Below are 16,353 nucleotides of genomic sequence, written 5' to 3'. Positions count from 1 at the left end.
GGATGGATAAGAGAGAGACAGAGACAGAAAGAGGGATGGATGGATGGATTAGAGGGATGGATGGATAAGAGAGAGACAGAGACAGAAAGGGATGGATGGATGGATGGATGGATTAGAGGGATGGATGGATAAGAGAGAGACAGAGACAGAAAGAGGGATGGATGGATAGATGGATTAGAGGGATGGATGGATAAGAGAGAGACAGAGACAGAAAGAGGGATGGATGGATGGATAGATGGATTGGAGGGATGGATGGATAAGAGAGAGACAGAGACAGAAAGGGATGGATGGATGGATGGATTAGAGGGATGGATGGATAAGAGAGAGACAGAGACAGAGGGATGGATAGATGGATAGATGGATTAGAGGGATGGATGGATAAGACAGACAGACAGAAAGAGGGATGGATGGATGGATGGATTAGAGGGATGGATGGATAAGAGAGAGACAGACAGAAAGAGGGATGGATGGATGGATGGATTAGAGGGATGGATGGATAAGAGAGAGACAGAGACAGAGGGATGGATAGATGGATTAGAGGGATGGATGGATAAGACAGAGAGACAGAAAGAGGGATGGATGGATAGATGGATTAGAGGGATGGATGGATAAGAGAGAGACAGAGACAGAAAGAGGGATGGATGGATGGATGGATGGATTAGAGGGATGGATGGATAAGAGAGAGACAGAGACAGAAAGAGGGATAGATGGATTAGAGGGATGGATGGATAAGACAGACAGACAGAAAGAGGGATGGATGGATAGATGGATTAGAGGGATGGATGGATAAGAGAGAGAGAGACAGAAAGAGGGATGGATGGATGGATAGATGGATTAGAGGGATGGATGGATAAGAGAGAGACAGAGAGAAAGAGGGATGGATGGATAGATGGATTAGAGGGATGGATGGATAAGAGAGAGACAGACAGAAAGAGGGATGGATGGATAGATGGATTGGAGGGATGGATGGATAGATGGATTAGAGGGATGGATGGATAAGAGAGAGACAGAGACAGAAAGAGGGATGGATGGATAGATGGATTGAAGGGATGGATGGATAAGAGAGAGACAGAGACAGAAAGGGATGGATGGATGGATGGATTAGAGGGATGGATGGATAAGAGAGAGACAGACAGAAAGAGGGATGGATGGATAGATGGATTAGAGGGATGGAGGGATAAGAGAGAGACAGAGACAGAAAGGGATGGATGGATTAGAGGGATGGATGGATAGATGGATTAGAGGGATGGAGGGATAAGAGAGAGACAGAGACAGAAAGGGATGGATGGATAGATGGATGGATTAGAGGGATGGATGGATAGATGGATTAGAGGGATGGAGGGATAAGAGAGAGACAGAGACAGAAAGGGATGGATGGATAGATGGATGGATTAGAGGGATGGATGGATAAATGGATTAGAGGGATGGATGGATAAGAGAGAGACAGACAGAAAGAGGGATGGATGGATTAGAGGGATGGATGGATAGATGGATGGATTAGAGGGATGGAGGGATAAGAGAGAGACAGAGACAGAAAGAGGGATGGATGGATAGATGGATTGGAGGGATGGAGGGATAAGAGAGAGACAGACAGACAGACAATAGATAGACAGACAGATAGATAGATAGAAAGAAAAAAAGATAGAAAGATAGATAGATAGATACAGATAGATAGATAGACAGACAGACAATAGATAGATAGACAGACAGAAAGAAAGATAGATAGATAGATTATAGAGACAGACAGACAGATAGATACAGATAGATGATAGATAGACAGAGACACAAACAGACAGATAGATACAGTAGGTAGATAGACAGACAGACAGATAGATAGGAAAGTAAGAACAGAAATAGAGAAAGGGAAGGAAGGAAAGGAAAGGAGGAAGGGGAAAAGAAGTGGTGGAAGGAAGGGAAGAAAGGGGGAATGGAAAGGAGAAAGAGAAGGAACTGAAAAGAGAATTAAGGAGATTGAAATTGAAAAAGAAGGAAGGAAAATGGAGGACAAATGGAAGGAGAGTGGAAGGAAGGAAAGAAGAGAGAAAGGCGGATAGAGAAATGGACACAGGAGGAAAAGGAAGGAAAGAAAAGGAAACGAAAGGGAAATAGAAAAGGAGGGAGGGGAAGGAGAGAGAAATTGAAATAGACTAGGCGGGAGAAAGAAAGACCGCATTTGGGATAGTCCGCCCGCCTGCCCCAGACCCTCCCCCACGCGTTTTTCCTCTGCTCCTCCTGTCCGAGCAGGGTGGGGGGGTCAGGCTAGATGACCTCCGTGCTCCCTTCCAAGCCTTTGGGTTCTTTCCTCTGACACGGCTGCAGGGAATTGGACTCCGGCACGTCAGAACTCCTGGCTCAAACTGATGCACATCAACACCACGGCCCAACTGGAGTCTCCGGGTTACGACGGGCCCTTCCTGCCACCCGATAAACTGACCCTCCGGGATTTGGGGGTCGACCGGAACCCCACTTCTCTCCAGACCGACGTCAACGCCGTCCTTGCCAAGGTGGCCGGTGGTGAGGCAAAGGTCCGTTTCGATGTGCACACCCCCTTCGGCTGGAAGCTCGGTGAGACCCCCCAAGTGCCCCGGCTCAGATTGTTTTTTGGGGGGGTGGGGGCTTAGGGGTGGACCCCACGAACAGTTGGGGGAGTAGCTTATCTCCCCAGCTATCTTGCCTTGCAGCTCCCTGAGCGCTCGAAAAAAACCAGTCCTCGACTTACGACCTCAATTGAGCCCCGAATGTCCATTGCTAAGCAAGACCCTGGTTGTCTTTTCCGACCTTTCTCCCCGGTCGTTAAGTGAATCCCCAACCGGTCAGTTTGTTTGTCAGTTCAGATTTGTAAGTACTTAGAAGCCAGAATATAAGCTTTGAAAGGACTTTAGAGGTCCTCTAGTCCAGTGTTTCTCAACCTTGTCAACTTGAAGATGTCTGGACTTCAACTCCCAGAATTCCCCAGCCAGCATTCGCTGGCTGGGGAATTCTGGGAGTTGAAGTCCAGACATCTTCAAGTTGACAAGGTTGAGAAACACTGCTCTAGTCCAACCCCCTGGCAGGAGACACCTCCTTATAGGTTGTTCACTTAACAACAAGGTCATGAGGACTGTCGTTAAACCAGACACTAGTGGAGTCAGGCTTGGCCCCATCTAGATGGCTTTCCTGGCAATTCCCTGCAGCGGGGAAATGAGCCATGCAGTCGTTAAGCGAATCCTTGACATTCCTCGTTGTACAGTCGCAAAAGGCGATCGCGGCAACACACACACACACACACCCCGGGACGTTGAGAAAATAAAGACGAATCGTCGGCCAAGTGTCCGAATTTTGATGCTTTTGCAATGGTCGTAAGTGTGAAAAATGGTCCTTTTTGTCCTGGCCGTTCTAACTTTGGACGGTCGCTAAATGAAGCACCGTGAGTGGTGGAGTAGCAGACCTGCAACAATTTCCCAAACTCTTCATCCATTTCACCCTTCCTAGAGGCTGTGGCCCATCGTTACGGGCAAAAATCTTCCCGCCGTCATTAAGTGAATCGCTTCGCTTGACAAACGAGTTGCACGGTCGTTAACCGAATACAGTTCCCCTGTTGACCTCGGTCATTAGACAGTCACAAAGGGGGGGATTGCGTGACCCGCAACCGTCGTAAATGCGAGTCACTTGCCGAGTGTTGAAATTTTGACCGCGGGGACAACCGTTAGCGTGAGAAACGCTTTTTTTTTTTTAGCGCCATTGTGTCTGTGGGCGGTCGCTAAACGAATGGTTCTAAGTTCAGGACTACCTATACCTCCTGCGGGCCTGCAGCAGTTCCGAAACCCATCATCCACTCTGGCCCATCTCCTTAGGAGCTGAAGAAATCTGGTCCTCCTGGCTTCCCTCACGCCCTAGGCTGAAGTCTCTCTGTTTTCGCTTAGCAACCGTTTGAACTTGCGACGGCCGTAAAAAGGAATTGAGAAAAGTCCTCGTACTTACAACCGTCGCCGGAGTCACATGCTCCAAATTTGGGTAACTGCCATTTACAAGTCACTCTTTGAGTTAGCACTTTTCATTTAGCGACTGTTTGAAGTTATGGCGGTCACAAATAAGGGATTCTGGGGAATTCCTCACACTTACAACCCTCGTCGCAATCGTGTGCTCCAAATGTGGGCTACTGCCATGACTCACCGTTCTTCATTTAGTGACCGTTCAAAGCTACCGCAGCCCTGAAAACAGCGGCTCAGGGCCATTATTCACACACTTACGACCATCCCCACAGTCGCATGATCCTAATTCAGACTGGCTCTTCAACTGACTCGTATTTATGACGGTTGCATCCTCCTGGGGATCACGCGATCCCCTTTTGCAACTTTCCGATAAGCAACGGGGAAGACGGATTCACCAAACAACTCCAGGGATTCACACAACGGCTGGGCTGCCCCCGACAGGCCGTAAAAGGGGGCAAAACTGCCTTAGCCAATGTCTCGCTTAGCGACATAAATTCTGGGGCTCCTGCGTGGTCGTAACTTGAGGACTTCCTGTAGGAGGAGGAATTAAGTTGTTCTCCTCTCTTTGTAGATGCCGAGATGCTTCTGGACTCCGAAAACAACCCACTCCCAGTGGCCGAGGGGGGCGCGTTCTCCGTGGAAGGGCTGTCCAAAGATTCTCTGGCATCCGGGGTGAGAAGGTGAGGCCCCCCCCTACAGGTAGGCAGCAGGGGGAGGGGGGGAGGAGTTGATTACCCCCCCCCCCCCGAAATAGCCAGGTAATAAAAGGGTATGAAACTGAGACGTCTTGTGACCCAAGTAGGTTATGGTATCAGGGCTGGAAGGGAGGAGGAATTGGCTTTCTGTATATATACAATCGCCTCTTCTAGCTCTGCTTGATTTGTCTTATTTTCCCTTCCTCCCTCTTTCCCTTCTTCTCTACCGCTCTTTTCCTTTCTTCCTTCATTCTTTCCTTTCTTCCTTTGTCCTCCCTCCCTCCCTTCCTTATTTCTTTCTTTCCTTTCTTCCTTTCTTTTCCCTCCCTCCTACCTACCTTCCCTCACTTTTCCTCCCTCTCTCCCTTCTCCCTCCCCTCTCCTTCCTTCCATCTTTCCTTCTTCATTTCCTTGCTTCCTTCTTTGTCTTCCCTCTCACGCTCCCTTACTTCTTTCTCCTTTCTTTCTTTCCTTTCTTCCTTCCAATGTGCTCCCTCCATCTTCCTTCTCCTTTCCTTCCTTTCTTCCTTCTTTGTCCTTCCTGCCTGCCTATCTACCTACTTTTCCGTCCTTTCTTTTTTCCTCCTTTCATTCGTTCCCTCCCGCCCTTCCTCCCTCCCTTCTTTCCTTCTCTTTTCCACCCTTCCTTCTTTCCTTCTCTTTTTGTCATTCCTTCCCTCCCTCCCTTCTTTCCTTCTTTTTGTCGTTCCTTCTTTTCCTCCCTCCCTTTTCCTTCTCTTTTCCTTCCTTTCTTCTTTTCTCTTTTTGTCATTCCTTCTTTCCCTCCCTCCTTTCTTTCCTTCTCTTTTTGTCGTTCCTTTCCTCCTTCCCTCCCTCCCTTCCTTCTTTCTCTTTTCCTCCCTTTCTTCTTTTTTTGTCGTTCCTTCTCTCCCTCCCTTCTTTCCTTCTCTTTTTGCAATTCCTTTGCTCCCTCCCCTCTTTCCTTCTCTTTTTCTTCCTTCCTTCTTTCCTTCTCTTTGTCGTTCCTTCCTTCCCTCCCTCCCTTTCTTCTTTCTTTCCTTTTTGTCGTTCCTTCTTTCCCTACCTCCCACCTTTCCTTCTCTTTTTGTTGTTTCTTCCCTCCTTTCCTCACTTTTTGTCGTTCCTTTTTTCCCTTCCTTTCTTTTTTTCCTCCCTTCCTTCTTTCCTTCTTTTTGTCATTCCTTCTTTCCCTCCCTCCTTTCTTTCCTTCTCCTTCGTTGTTCCTTCCCTCCCTTCCTCTCTCCCTTCTTTCCTTCTCTTTTCCTCCCTTCCTTCTTTTTGTCGTTCCTTTCCTCCATCCTTCCCTTCCTTCTTTCCTTCTCTTTTCCTCCCTTCTTTCCTTCTTTTTGTTGTTCCTTCCTTCCTTCCTTCCCTCCCTCCCTTTCTTCTTTCCTTCTCTATTTGTTCTTCCTTCTTTCCCTCCCTCCCTTTTTTCCTCCGTTCTTTCCTTCTCCTTTGTTGTTCCTTCCTTCCTTCCTTCCCTCCCTCCCTCCCTCCTTTTTTTCCTCCCTTCCTTCTTTCCTTCTCTTTTCCTTCCTTCTTTCCTTCTCTTTTTGTCATCCCTTCCTTCCCTCCCTCCCTCCCGTCCTTCAGGCTGGTCTTCCTCCTTTGGGAGTTCCCCAACTTCAGCAGCCGTAGCAAAGACCTTCTGGGGCGCTTCGTTATGGAGCGACGGCACCTCCAAACCGCCGGCTTCATCATTGTCGAGGTGAGTCACCCACAAGGTCGTTAAGTGAATCTGTCATTCCCCTTGAGGTGGCTCGTCAAAAGGGGATCGCGGGGCCCTGCGACCGTCATAAATACGAGTCAGTGCCGAGGGTCTCAACGTGGATCGGTGCGGAAAACGGTCCTAAGTCTGTTTTTTCCCCAGTGACATTGTAACTCGGTCACTAAACGATTAGGGTCCCCTGGAGCAGGGGGTTGGACTGGATGACCTCCGAGGGCCCTTCCAAGACTGGAAATCCGAATCTTCTTCCTTTTCCTCCCCAGGTTCCTTACCACGAATGGTTCAACCTGAACTCGGAGTGGAAGAAGACCCAGTACCTGAAAGATAAGATGCAGAAGGCCCTCGCCAAAGATTTAGCGGACTAGAACTTTGCAACCGGGTGTAAAGTGCGAGTAAATGTGAAATCGCGTGGAATTAAATGATTATTTTGTACAGAATCGGCTTCTCCGTCTGGTCGTCCTGGATTTAGGAGTTTTTGAAAAAGGGGTGGAGGTGGGGTCTCCTCAGGGTCAGGAGAAGGGGAGGGTCGGGCCGTCCTCGACTTATGACCATCTGCCTAGCGACCAAAATAACAATGCCCCCCCCCCCAAAGGAGACTTTGGACCATTCCTCAAACAACCACGTTCACCAAATTGGAGGTGCTCGGCAGCTGACACATAGCCCTCCTCCTCTTCCTCCTCCTCCTCCTCCTCCTGCTCCTCCTCCTCCTCTTAAGACCCTTGTGGAGTTTGCAAATTTTGGTTGCTAAGCGAGATGTTTCTTCCAGTGAATCTTGTTCTGTTTTACGATGTTTTCTTGCCATGGTCGTTAAGCGAATTGCAGGTGTTTTTTTTTTTTAAGGGGCACAAGGTCGTTCGTTGATCTTGGTCGCTAAGAGGGGAGATCGTAGGAGGATGGGTGGCATTGCGATCGTCATAAATTGGAGCCGGTTGCCAAGTGTCCGAATTTACAACAGTCATTAAGTGCAAACAACGGCCCTAGGTCCCTTTTCCCAGTGCCGTTGTAACTTGGAACAGTCACTAAACGAACTATTGTTGAGGACTCCCTGGATTTGGAATGCTTGACTCACATTTATGATGATTGCAGGGAGTTAGGGCCGTGTTTCACACTTACAACCGTCACAGTGTGCCTGTAGTCTTGCGATCCATACTCTGACCATGGCAACCGACTCGTATTTACGTTGGTAGTGGTGGTGGTGTCATGTTTTGTGATGAATTCGCTTAATGTCCGTGTGACTTACTTAACAACTGGGCCAAAAAAAGAGTTCTAACTTGGGACAAAATTCACTTTGAACAATTGCCTCACTTAGCAGCCAAAAACATTGGGCTCCATTGTGGTCGTAAGTCAAGGACTATCCTATTCGTTTTGCCTTCGTGGCGGAAAGGCTCCGAGTTCAAATTCACGTATTTTACAGTTTGAATATAAATCTGGAATGTGGGAAATCGGAGGAAGAAACCCATTTTTTAAAAAAAATTCGGGCGACTTCAATCTCTTTAATCCACTTTAATCCACTTTTTTTTGGGAGGGGGACGCTGGCTCAGCAAAATTGCAAGGATAAGTGGACTCCTTTTACGACCGTTGTAATGCGAGTTGCGAAGATCCCGGAGCCAATTGGGGTTGATTTGACAATGTTTGGCTCGTTGCGGCCGGTGAACCAAAATGGGGATTTTGCATCAGACAATCCTTGAAGTGTGAAGAAAATCAAAAAACAAAAGTTGTTGGGCTGGGGGATTCTGGGGGGGCTGATGTCTACCCATCCTCCACTGCCAGGTTCTCAAGCCTGAGCCATAACTTCACCCAGCTTCTCTCGTCAATAGCTCACCTGGGTTACCAGCCACCCACCGTCCCTTCCTTTCTCCTTCCTTTCTTCCTTCCTTCCTTTCCTTCCTTCTCCTTCCTTCCTTTCCTTTGTCTTTCATCCTTTCTTCCTTCCTTTGTCCTTCCTTTCTTCCTTTCCTTCCTTTGTCCTTCCCTTCTTCCTTTGTCTTTCATCCTTTCGTCCTTCCTTTCCTTCTTTGTCCTTCCTTTCTTTCCTTTCTCCTCCTTTCTTCCTTTCCTTTGTCTTTCCTTTCATCCATCCTTCCTTCCTTTGTCCCTCCTTTCTTCCTTTCCTTCCTTTGTCCTTCCTTTCTTCCTTTGTCCTTCCTTTCTCCTTTCCTTTCCTTCCTTCTTTCTTCCTTTCCTTTGTCCTTCCTTTCTTTCTGTCTTTCCTTCCTTCCTTCCTTCCTTTGTCCTTCCTTTCTTCCTTCCTCCTCCCTTTCCTTTGTCTTTCCTTTCATCCTTTCTCCCTTCCTTTCCTTCCTTTGTCCTTCCTTTCTTCTTTCCTTCCCTTCCTTTTCTTCCTTTCCTTTGTCCTTCCTTTCTTCCGTTGTCTTTCCTTCCATCCTTTCTTCCTTCCTTTCCTTCCTTTGTCCTTTCTTTCTTCTTTCCTTTCCTTCCTTTCCTTCCCTTCCTTTGTCCTTCCTTTCTTCCGTTGTCTTTCCTTCCATCCTTTCTCCCTTCCTTTCCTTCCTTTGTCCTTCCTTTCTTCTTTCCTTTCCTTCCTTCTTTCTTCCTTTCCTTTGTCCTTCCTTTCTTCTGTTGTCTTTCCTTCCATCCTTTCTTCCTTCCTTTCCTTCCTTTGTCCTTCCTTTCTTCTTTCCTTCCCTTCCTTCTTTCTTCCTTTCCTTTGTCCTTCCTTTCTTCCGTTGTCTTTCCTTCCATCCTTTCTTCCTTCCTTTCCTTCCTTTGTCCTTCCTTTCTTCTTTCCTTTCCTTCCTTTTCTTCCTTTCCTTTGTCCTTCCTTTCTTCCGTTGTCTTTCCTTCCATCCTTTCTCCCTTCCTTTCCTTCCTTTGTCCTTCCTTTCTTCTTTCCTTTTCTTCCTTTCCTTTGTCCTTCCTTTCTTCCGTTGTCTTTCCTTCCATCCTTTCTTCCTTCCTTTCCTTTGTCCTTCCTTTCTTCTTTCCTTTCCTTCCTTCTTTCTTCCTTTCCTTTGTCCTTCCTTTCTTCCGTTGTCTTTCCTTTCATCCTTTCTTCTTTCCTTTCCTTCCTTCTCCTTTCTTCCTTTCCTTTGTCTTTCCTTTCATCCTTTCTTCCTTCCTTTGTCCTTCCTTCCTTCCTTTGTCTTTCCATTCATCCTTTCTTCCTTCCTTTCCTTCCTTTGTCCTTCCTTTCTTTCCTTTCCTTCTCCTTCCTTTCCTTTGTCTTTCCTTTCATCCTTTCTTCCTTCCTTTGTCCTTCCTTTCTTCCTTTGTCTTTCCATTCATCCTTTCTTCCTTCCTTTCCTTCCTTTGTCCTTCCTTTCTTCTTTCCTTTCCTTCTCCTTCCTTCCTTTCTTTTGTCTTTCATCCTTTCCTTCCTTTCCTTCCTCCCTCCCTTTCTTCCTCCCTTTCTTCCCTTCCTTTGTCCTTGCTTTCTTCCTTTCCTTCCTTCTCCTTCCTTCCTTTGCCTTTCCTTCCTTCCTTTTCTTCCATCCTTTATTCCTTCCTTTCCTTCCTCCCTTCCTTTCCTTCCTTTCTTTGTCCTTCCTTTCTTCCTTTCCTTCCTTCCTTTCCTTCCTTCCTTTGTCCTTCCTTCCTTTCCTCCCTCCCTCCTTCCTTTCCCTCCCTCCCTCTTTCCTTCCTTCCTCACAATTTCCTACCTCCCCCCTTTTCCTTCCTTCCTCTTTTCCTTTCTTCCTTCTCCTTTTTCATTTTTTCTTTCCTTCCTTCCATCTGTCTGTCTCTCTGTATTTATGTCTTTCTGTCAGGATTCCAAATAGCATCTTCCATAAAATAAGAATCTGAGGCAAATGGTTCCTCAAAACTCCCAATTTATTAAGGGAGCCACGTTGGCCCATCTCGGAAAACCCAAATCTGAAAGCTTCCCTGTTTCCCCCACCCAGTTGTTGAAAGTTCAAGATCTTGCCCTCCCACCCCCACAAATCCATCCCATGGTCCAATCTCCCACCCATCCACATCTGTCCAGGTGCAGGGGCAAAGCGGCCTTGAATTTCCGAGAAAGGATGTTGTTATGGCTACACACCATCCAACCCTGTATAATCCCATTTTCCCACAGTAGAAATCGTAAGTAAAAGATGGTTTCTCAAGTGTGACAGTTATTTCCTCTTCCTTCTCTTCCTCCTCCTCTTTTCCCTCCTCTTCCACCTCTGTAATCCCCTCCCTTCTGGCACTGATGTTCCCTAGTTTGGTCACAAAACATCAGCCAAAATAATAATAATAATAATAATAACCAAGGTCAGAGAGAGCCAATATTCTCACAGTCCTCCTCCTTCCCCTTGCACTGATGAAATTCCCTAGTTGGGTCAAAAGACGTCTGCAAGAAACCCACCAAGCTCAGAGAGCCCCAAGGAACCCCCCCACTTTCTCCTCTTCCCCCTCTTTGTTCTCCCCCTCCCTCCTCCTCCTTCCTCCCCTCTCCTATCCCTGATGATGTTCCCTAGTTGGGTCACGAAACGTTTGCAAGGAACGGACCAAGTTCCTGAGCCTCAGTGTTCCTTGGAGGCAAAAAATCTAACCACATTTTAAGGTTTGATGATGACCAGGATTCTGAGCCTGTTGCAACAAGGACATCTCTGCAGGGATGCTGCATTAGATTTAGATTTTAGATTTTATTGAACATTTATATGCCGCCCTTTTCCCTGAGGGGACTCAGGGCGGCTTACAACAATGGGGGGAAGGGAGTGCAAGACAAGACTTAAAAGAAAAAGAAACGTGAATAAAAGAAATTAACCATAAAAACGCAACATTCACTCAAACCTTAGGCAAACCTTGATTTCACATCGGTCTCATACCAAGTGCAGAGCAGAGGGTCCCTTCAAAATCCCTTCTGCTGCGTCCCCCCCCACAAAAAAAATTGTGTCCACCCCAAACCATGCAAATCCCCCCCCCAAATGCAACCCCCATCTTCCCCCAAAGGGCACACAAAGATGGCAACGCACAACCATTGTTATCCTGCTCCCTCTTCAGCTGCCATCCCTAACCAGGCCTGTCACCGTGGAGATAAAAGGCAGGAGGACCAGGAGGCAGTTTCCATAGCAACCGCCTGGCGATGACACCCGCGAAGGCCAATGGGATGTTTTCTCCTGGGTTCCCATGTCCTGACACGCGCACACAGACGTCACGAGGGTGAAACATGCCAAGCACACGTGCCCGAGGGTCATTTTTGCAAGCCACCCCTTTGTCCAGCTTTCTTAAATGACATCCCGGGCTGACAGAAACCGAGATTGATCCACCTTTTACGGTGCCAACAATTCTTTTGGGCAAAAACTAGCCATGGAAAACGGCTGCCGGAAGAGTTTCTGACCGCGACATCAGGAGGGAATAAATTATGTTTATCTGTTCCGGGTTACGATGTTTTTCAAACTTTCAGAAGGAAGGAGATGAAAGGATGGATGGAGGGATGGATGGATGGACAGAAAAGAGAGGGAGAGATAATAGTGCAGAGGGGGAGATGAGAGAGAAAGGGGAGAGAGAGAGATGATAACAGAGAGAGAGAGAAAGAGAGGTGGGAGACAAAGAAGAGAGAGAACAACAGAGTTGGAAGGGACATTGGAGATCTTCTAGTCCAAATCCTAAAACAGATAAATAAATACGCTAGGTGGTTATGGAAAGATGATGGATGGATGCATGGATGCAGAGATGATAGATAGATAGATAGATAGATAGATAGATAGATAGATAGATAGATAGAGAGAGAGAGAGATAGAGAGAGAGAGAGATAGAGAGAGAGATAGATAGATAGATAGATAGATAGATAGATAGATAGATAGATGAGAGAGGGGGAGGGGGAGGGTGAGATAGATAGATAGATAGATAGATAGATAGATAGATAGATAGATAGATAGATAGATAGATGAGAGAGGGGGGAGGGAGAGATGGATGGATAGATAGATGATAGATAGAAAGAAAGATAGATAGATAGACAGACAGACAGGCAGACAAGAGGGGGGAGGGAGAGATGATAGATAGATAGATAGATAGATAGATAGATAGATAGATAGATAGATAGATAGATAGATAGATAGATAGATGATGAGAGAGAGTAGGGGGAGGGATAGATAGATAGATAGACAGACAGACAGACAGACAGACAGACGAGAGGGGGGAGTGAGAGATGATAGATAGATAGATAGATAGATAGATAGATAGATAGATAGATAGATAGATAGATAGATAGATAGATAGATAGATAGATAGACAGACAGACAGACGAGAGCGGGGAGGGAGAGATGATAGATAGATAGATAGATAGATAGATAGATAGATAGATAGATAGATAGATGAGAGAGAGGGGGGAGGGTGAGATGATAAATAGATAGATAGATAGATAGATAGATAGATAGATAGATAGATAGATAGATAGATAGGATAGATAGATGGGTGGGTGGGTGGATTAGGTAGATAGGTAGATAGTTACATACATACATACATACATACATACATACATACATACATACATACATACATACAGTAGATAGATAGATGCAATGGATAGATGGATAGATATAGTTAAACAGGTATAGATGGATACAGTAAGAGAGAGAGAGAGAGAGAGAGAGAGAATAGGTAGACGTGACATGGATGGATGGATGAAAAACAGAAACAAACAGAGATTCCCAGAGACACAGATTTACAAACAGCCACACAGAAGCAATCAGAACACACACAAAAAAGGCAAATACATTGGTTCACATACGCGCACACACACAGACTCACCGAGGAACACAGTAAAAAGCGATGGAACAGCAACCCACAATCACAAAAGCTCTGAGACCAAAAAACCCATTTTTCTCACAATTTTTCCAGCTCTGGAAAAATCACAATTTGATCCTCCACAACTCCACATCCCATCTCCAGCTCATAAAAACAAGGCACGAAGAGGCAATCTATTCCCCCACCCCACCCCCACCCCAAATTTACAACGTTGGCGCAAGAAAAGGAGCTGGAATCATGGGAGATTTTAATCTTCCCAACAGCAGGTGGCAGCACAGATCCAACTTCAATGTACAAAATTAGATTAATCTCTGCGTTTCCCCGGGATGGGAGGCCACCAGGAGATCCAAATATTAGGTTAGATAGAGAAGTTAAAAAAACAACAGTTTTTTTTAAATCTGCTTTCCAAGAGAAGTCCAGGCAGTCCTCGATTTATGAGCACAATTGAGCCCAACCTTTCTGTTTGCTAAGCAAGAACCTTCGTCAAGTGAGCCTCACCCCACGGAACAACCTTCCTTGCCACCGTTGTTAAGTGAATCCCTGCACTTCTTCGATTAGTCACACGGTCATTCAGTGAATTCGGCTTCCCCCACCCTCCTGAGATTGCTCACAGGACCCCAGGACGCTGCAACAGTTGTTAAGTGTGAAAAATGACCCCCCCCCCTATTTTTTCTTTAGGGCCGTTTTCACTTGGAATGGTTGCTAAATGGACCATCATAAGTTGAGGACCACCTGTAAGCCTCCTTCATTTTTTTGCCTTCTTGGGAATGATTTGGGGGGGGGAGCAGGAGACCACCCTAAATAGCAAAAGGAGGAGGGAGTCCTCCATCAGATGTCTGAGCCAGAGCAGACCCTGAACGGATACATTGATCTCTTCGTTCCTTGGCCCACCTCGCAGGGATGTCGTGACACCCCCCCCCCAAATCTGCTTTTCTGGGAAGAAATAGTGTAGAAGCTGATCTTTGGGGGGATTTGTCGCATCCGGGAGTCACGTGGCCCCACCCCATGCTCTCCCCCACCAAGAGGGACCCTCTTCTGCTCCCCCTGCCTTTTTTACAGGGTGCTACTGGTGGCTTGCAAAAAAAGAAACACCTTTGTGGGTGGGCTGCAGCTCGTACCCCCTTTTTTCCGGGGTGCAAGTGATACTTGGTGGTGGTTGGGACCCCCTTTTTCGTGGGGTGCAGGGTCTCCTTCACTGCAGCTTGCACCCCCTCTTTTGTGGGGCACCAGCTCTGTCTTCCTTCTCAGCCTGCACCCCCAAAACAGACGTATGGGTCTTTTTTTTTTTTTGCTCCGCCGCCGCCGCCAGGCTGATGCAACGGTCCAGGCTCCCCAGCCGTCTTCCCCCCTTCTCCCTCCACACTCTCGCCCCCCCCCACTCGCTCTCTGCAGTGCCTGGCACACGCCCCCCCTCCACACCTTCCCTCCCCACCCCACTCCGGGAGGGAGGGGGGGAGGGCTGGACCAGAGGAAGCTCCGCCGCCGCTGACATCAGCCGGGATGACGGAGCGCTCCGCATCTCAGCCGGGCATCCCAGACTGGATCGCCAGCCGGGCGACCCCCGCCCACCCACCCTACTAAGCGAGCCCTCCTCGCCACCGCGCAGGCTCGGTGGGCTCCTGGCCCGCCCCCTCCCTCCCTCCTGCCACCCTCCCTTTACCCTCCCTTCTTCCTCCTGGCCGGCTGCGCAGAACACCCCCCCCACCCCTCGCGGCCACAGTCTCAGCCAGCCGGCCGGCCGGAGGACCCCCGCCCCGAGATACAGCCGGCTGGTGGAAAGGGGAGGGGGTTGTCCCAGCAGCGCCCGTCGTCATGCCTGGGGAGGCAGCCGGTCGCCAAGCCCCGCAGGCACCGCCGATGCAGCCAGGTGAGACCCCCCACCCCACCCCCGGCCGCCCCCACCTTGCTTGGATTCCCCCAAATCCCTGGAGAGGGAGAGAAATAGAGAGAAGAGGGAGGGGAGATGAGAGAAAGCTGCGAAAGATGAGGGGGGGGGAGAGAGAGAGAGGGAGGGAGGGAGATGAGAGAGAGAGTTTGATAGAGAGAAAGAGAGGAGGTAGATGATGGATGGATGGATGGATGGATGGATGGATGGATGGATGGATGGATGGATGGATGGATGGATGGGTGATAGAGAGAGAGAGAGAGGGAGGGGGTGAAAAAGACAGAGAGGGGGAAGAGAGAGACGATAGATAGATGGATGGATGGATGGATGGATGGATGGATGGATGGATGGATAGATAGATAGATAGATAGATAGATAGGTAGAGATGATACAAAGAGACACACACAGAGAGGTTAGATAGAGAGATGAGAGACGGAGGGAGAGAGGGAGGGGGTTGCCAGTCCTAGAGAGTCCTTTTCGGACCCCCCCCCCTTTCATCTGGGCATGGAGGAAAGAAGGCCTTGCTGTTCTGCCCCCCCCCCCAAAGATGAGTGTGGGGAAGGAATTGTGGTTGGGGGTTTCCCTCACCCCAAGGAAGTTTGTGCTGAGCTTGTCCTTGAGAGGACAAGCATCTCCTTGGAATGTGGGGCAGGGGACGGCCGTTCCCCCAAGGTCAGGGGGCCAGAGGGATGAGACCCTCTCTTTTGGGGGTGAATTTCACAGTGGGGAGCAAAGCAGATTCATAGAAGAGCCCAGGCTGGGACCACCCCCTCTTTTTAAATTTCCGTCACTTTCCTTTTCTTCTGTGTCGCCCGCCCCCCCCCCAATCTTCTGCATGGCCCATGTTTCATCCAGAGCCTCCTGGAGACCCCCTCCCCAATTCCACAGCGATGCTTGCTTAACGAGCCAAGTTACACCCCAAAAATCTCTTTCCTTGTTCAGACTCTTTATTGGGGGGGGGGGGGCTGCAATGTCCAGCTTGGAAGGAGCGACCCTAATTCTCTCCCTCCCCATCAACCCCAAAACGTGGCTTTCCCCCTCCCCACAAGTTAAATAGTGGGGAGGGGGGAAACCTCCCCCTTTTCTTCCAGAACTGCTGGGTATTTGGGGAAATAAAAAAAGGGGGAAGCCTATCTCCCTTTCAAAGTGGTGACGCTTGGGGAGATCCATGTGGAAGGATGAGGAGGAGGGGGCTTGTCTTCCCTTTAGGGGTCTTATCCTGGAGGAGGGGGAGGGGGACCCCCCAAATTCCCCCAGGAAAGGGGGGGCACGGAAACTTTGGGAAATCCTGTAATTCCAGCCCCCTCCGTGTTTCCTTTTGAAAAGACAATGCTGGTTTGTTTGCTGGTCATCAAATGGCTGAGGGTATCCAGGCCCTGCGCCCACCCACCACGCTCCCCC

At 48.4% G+C, this 16,353-nt stretch overlaps 2 protein-coding genes across 2 annotated transcripts in view; both read left to right on the top strand.

Moving 5' to 3' along the window:
- TBRG4 (transforming growth factor beta regulator 4) overlaps positions 1 to 6,811 on the top strand; it is a 32,615-nt gene extending 25,804 nt beyond the window's left edge. The window contains exons 8-11 of the mRNA XM_087712362.1: positions 2,320 to 2,565; positions 4,543 to 4,651; positions 6,242 to 6,356; positions 6,638 to 6,811. Coding sequence (XP_087568488.1) covers positions 2,320 to 2,565; positions 4,543 to 4,651; positions 6,242 to 6,356; positions 6,638 to 6,739 — 572 coding nt within the window. The 3' untranslated portion in view covers positions 6,740 to 6,811. The remainder of the gene's footprint in view (positions 1 to 2,319; positions 2,566 to 4,542; positions 4,652 to 6,241; positions 6,357 to 6,637) is intronic.
- A 7,904-nt stretch (positions 6,812 to 14,715) lies between these two features.
- Positions 14,716 to 16,353, top strand: part of LOC106556109 (uncharacterized) — a 24,510-nt gene continuing 22,872 nt past the window's right edge. Inside the window, 1 exon segment of the mRNA XM_087712225.1 lies at positions 14,716 to 14,934. Within this exon segment, the coding sequence (XP_087568351.1) occupies positions 14,880 to 14,934 (55 nt within the window). The 5' untranslated portion in view covers positions 14,716 to 14,879.

The sequence above is a fragment of the Thamnophis sirtalis genome, unplaced genomic scaffold, assembly GCF_051295495.1.
Source record: "Thamnophis sirtalis isolate CommonGarterSnake01/CBP01778 unplaced genomic scaffold, rThaSir2_p1.2 scaffold_4, whole genome shotgun sequence".
Classification (NCBI taxonomy): domain Eukaryota; kingdom Metazoa; phylum Chordata; class Lepidosauria; order Squamata; family Natricidae; genus Thamnophis; species Thamnophis sirtalis.
The sequence above is the reverse complement of the archived record's forward strand: the minus strand, read 5'-3'. Positions and strand labels throughout refer to the sequence as shown.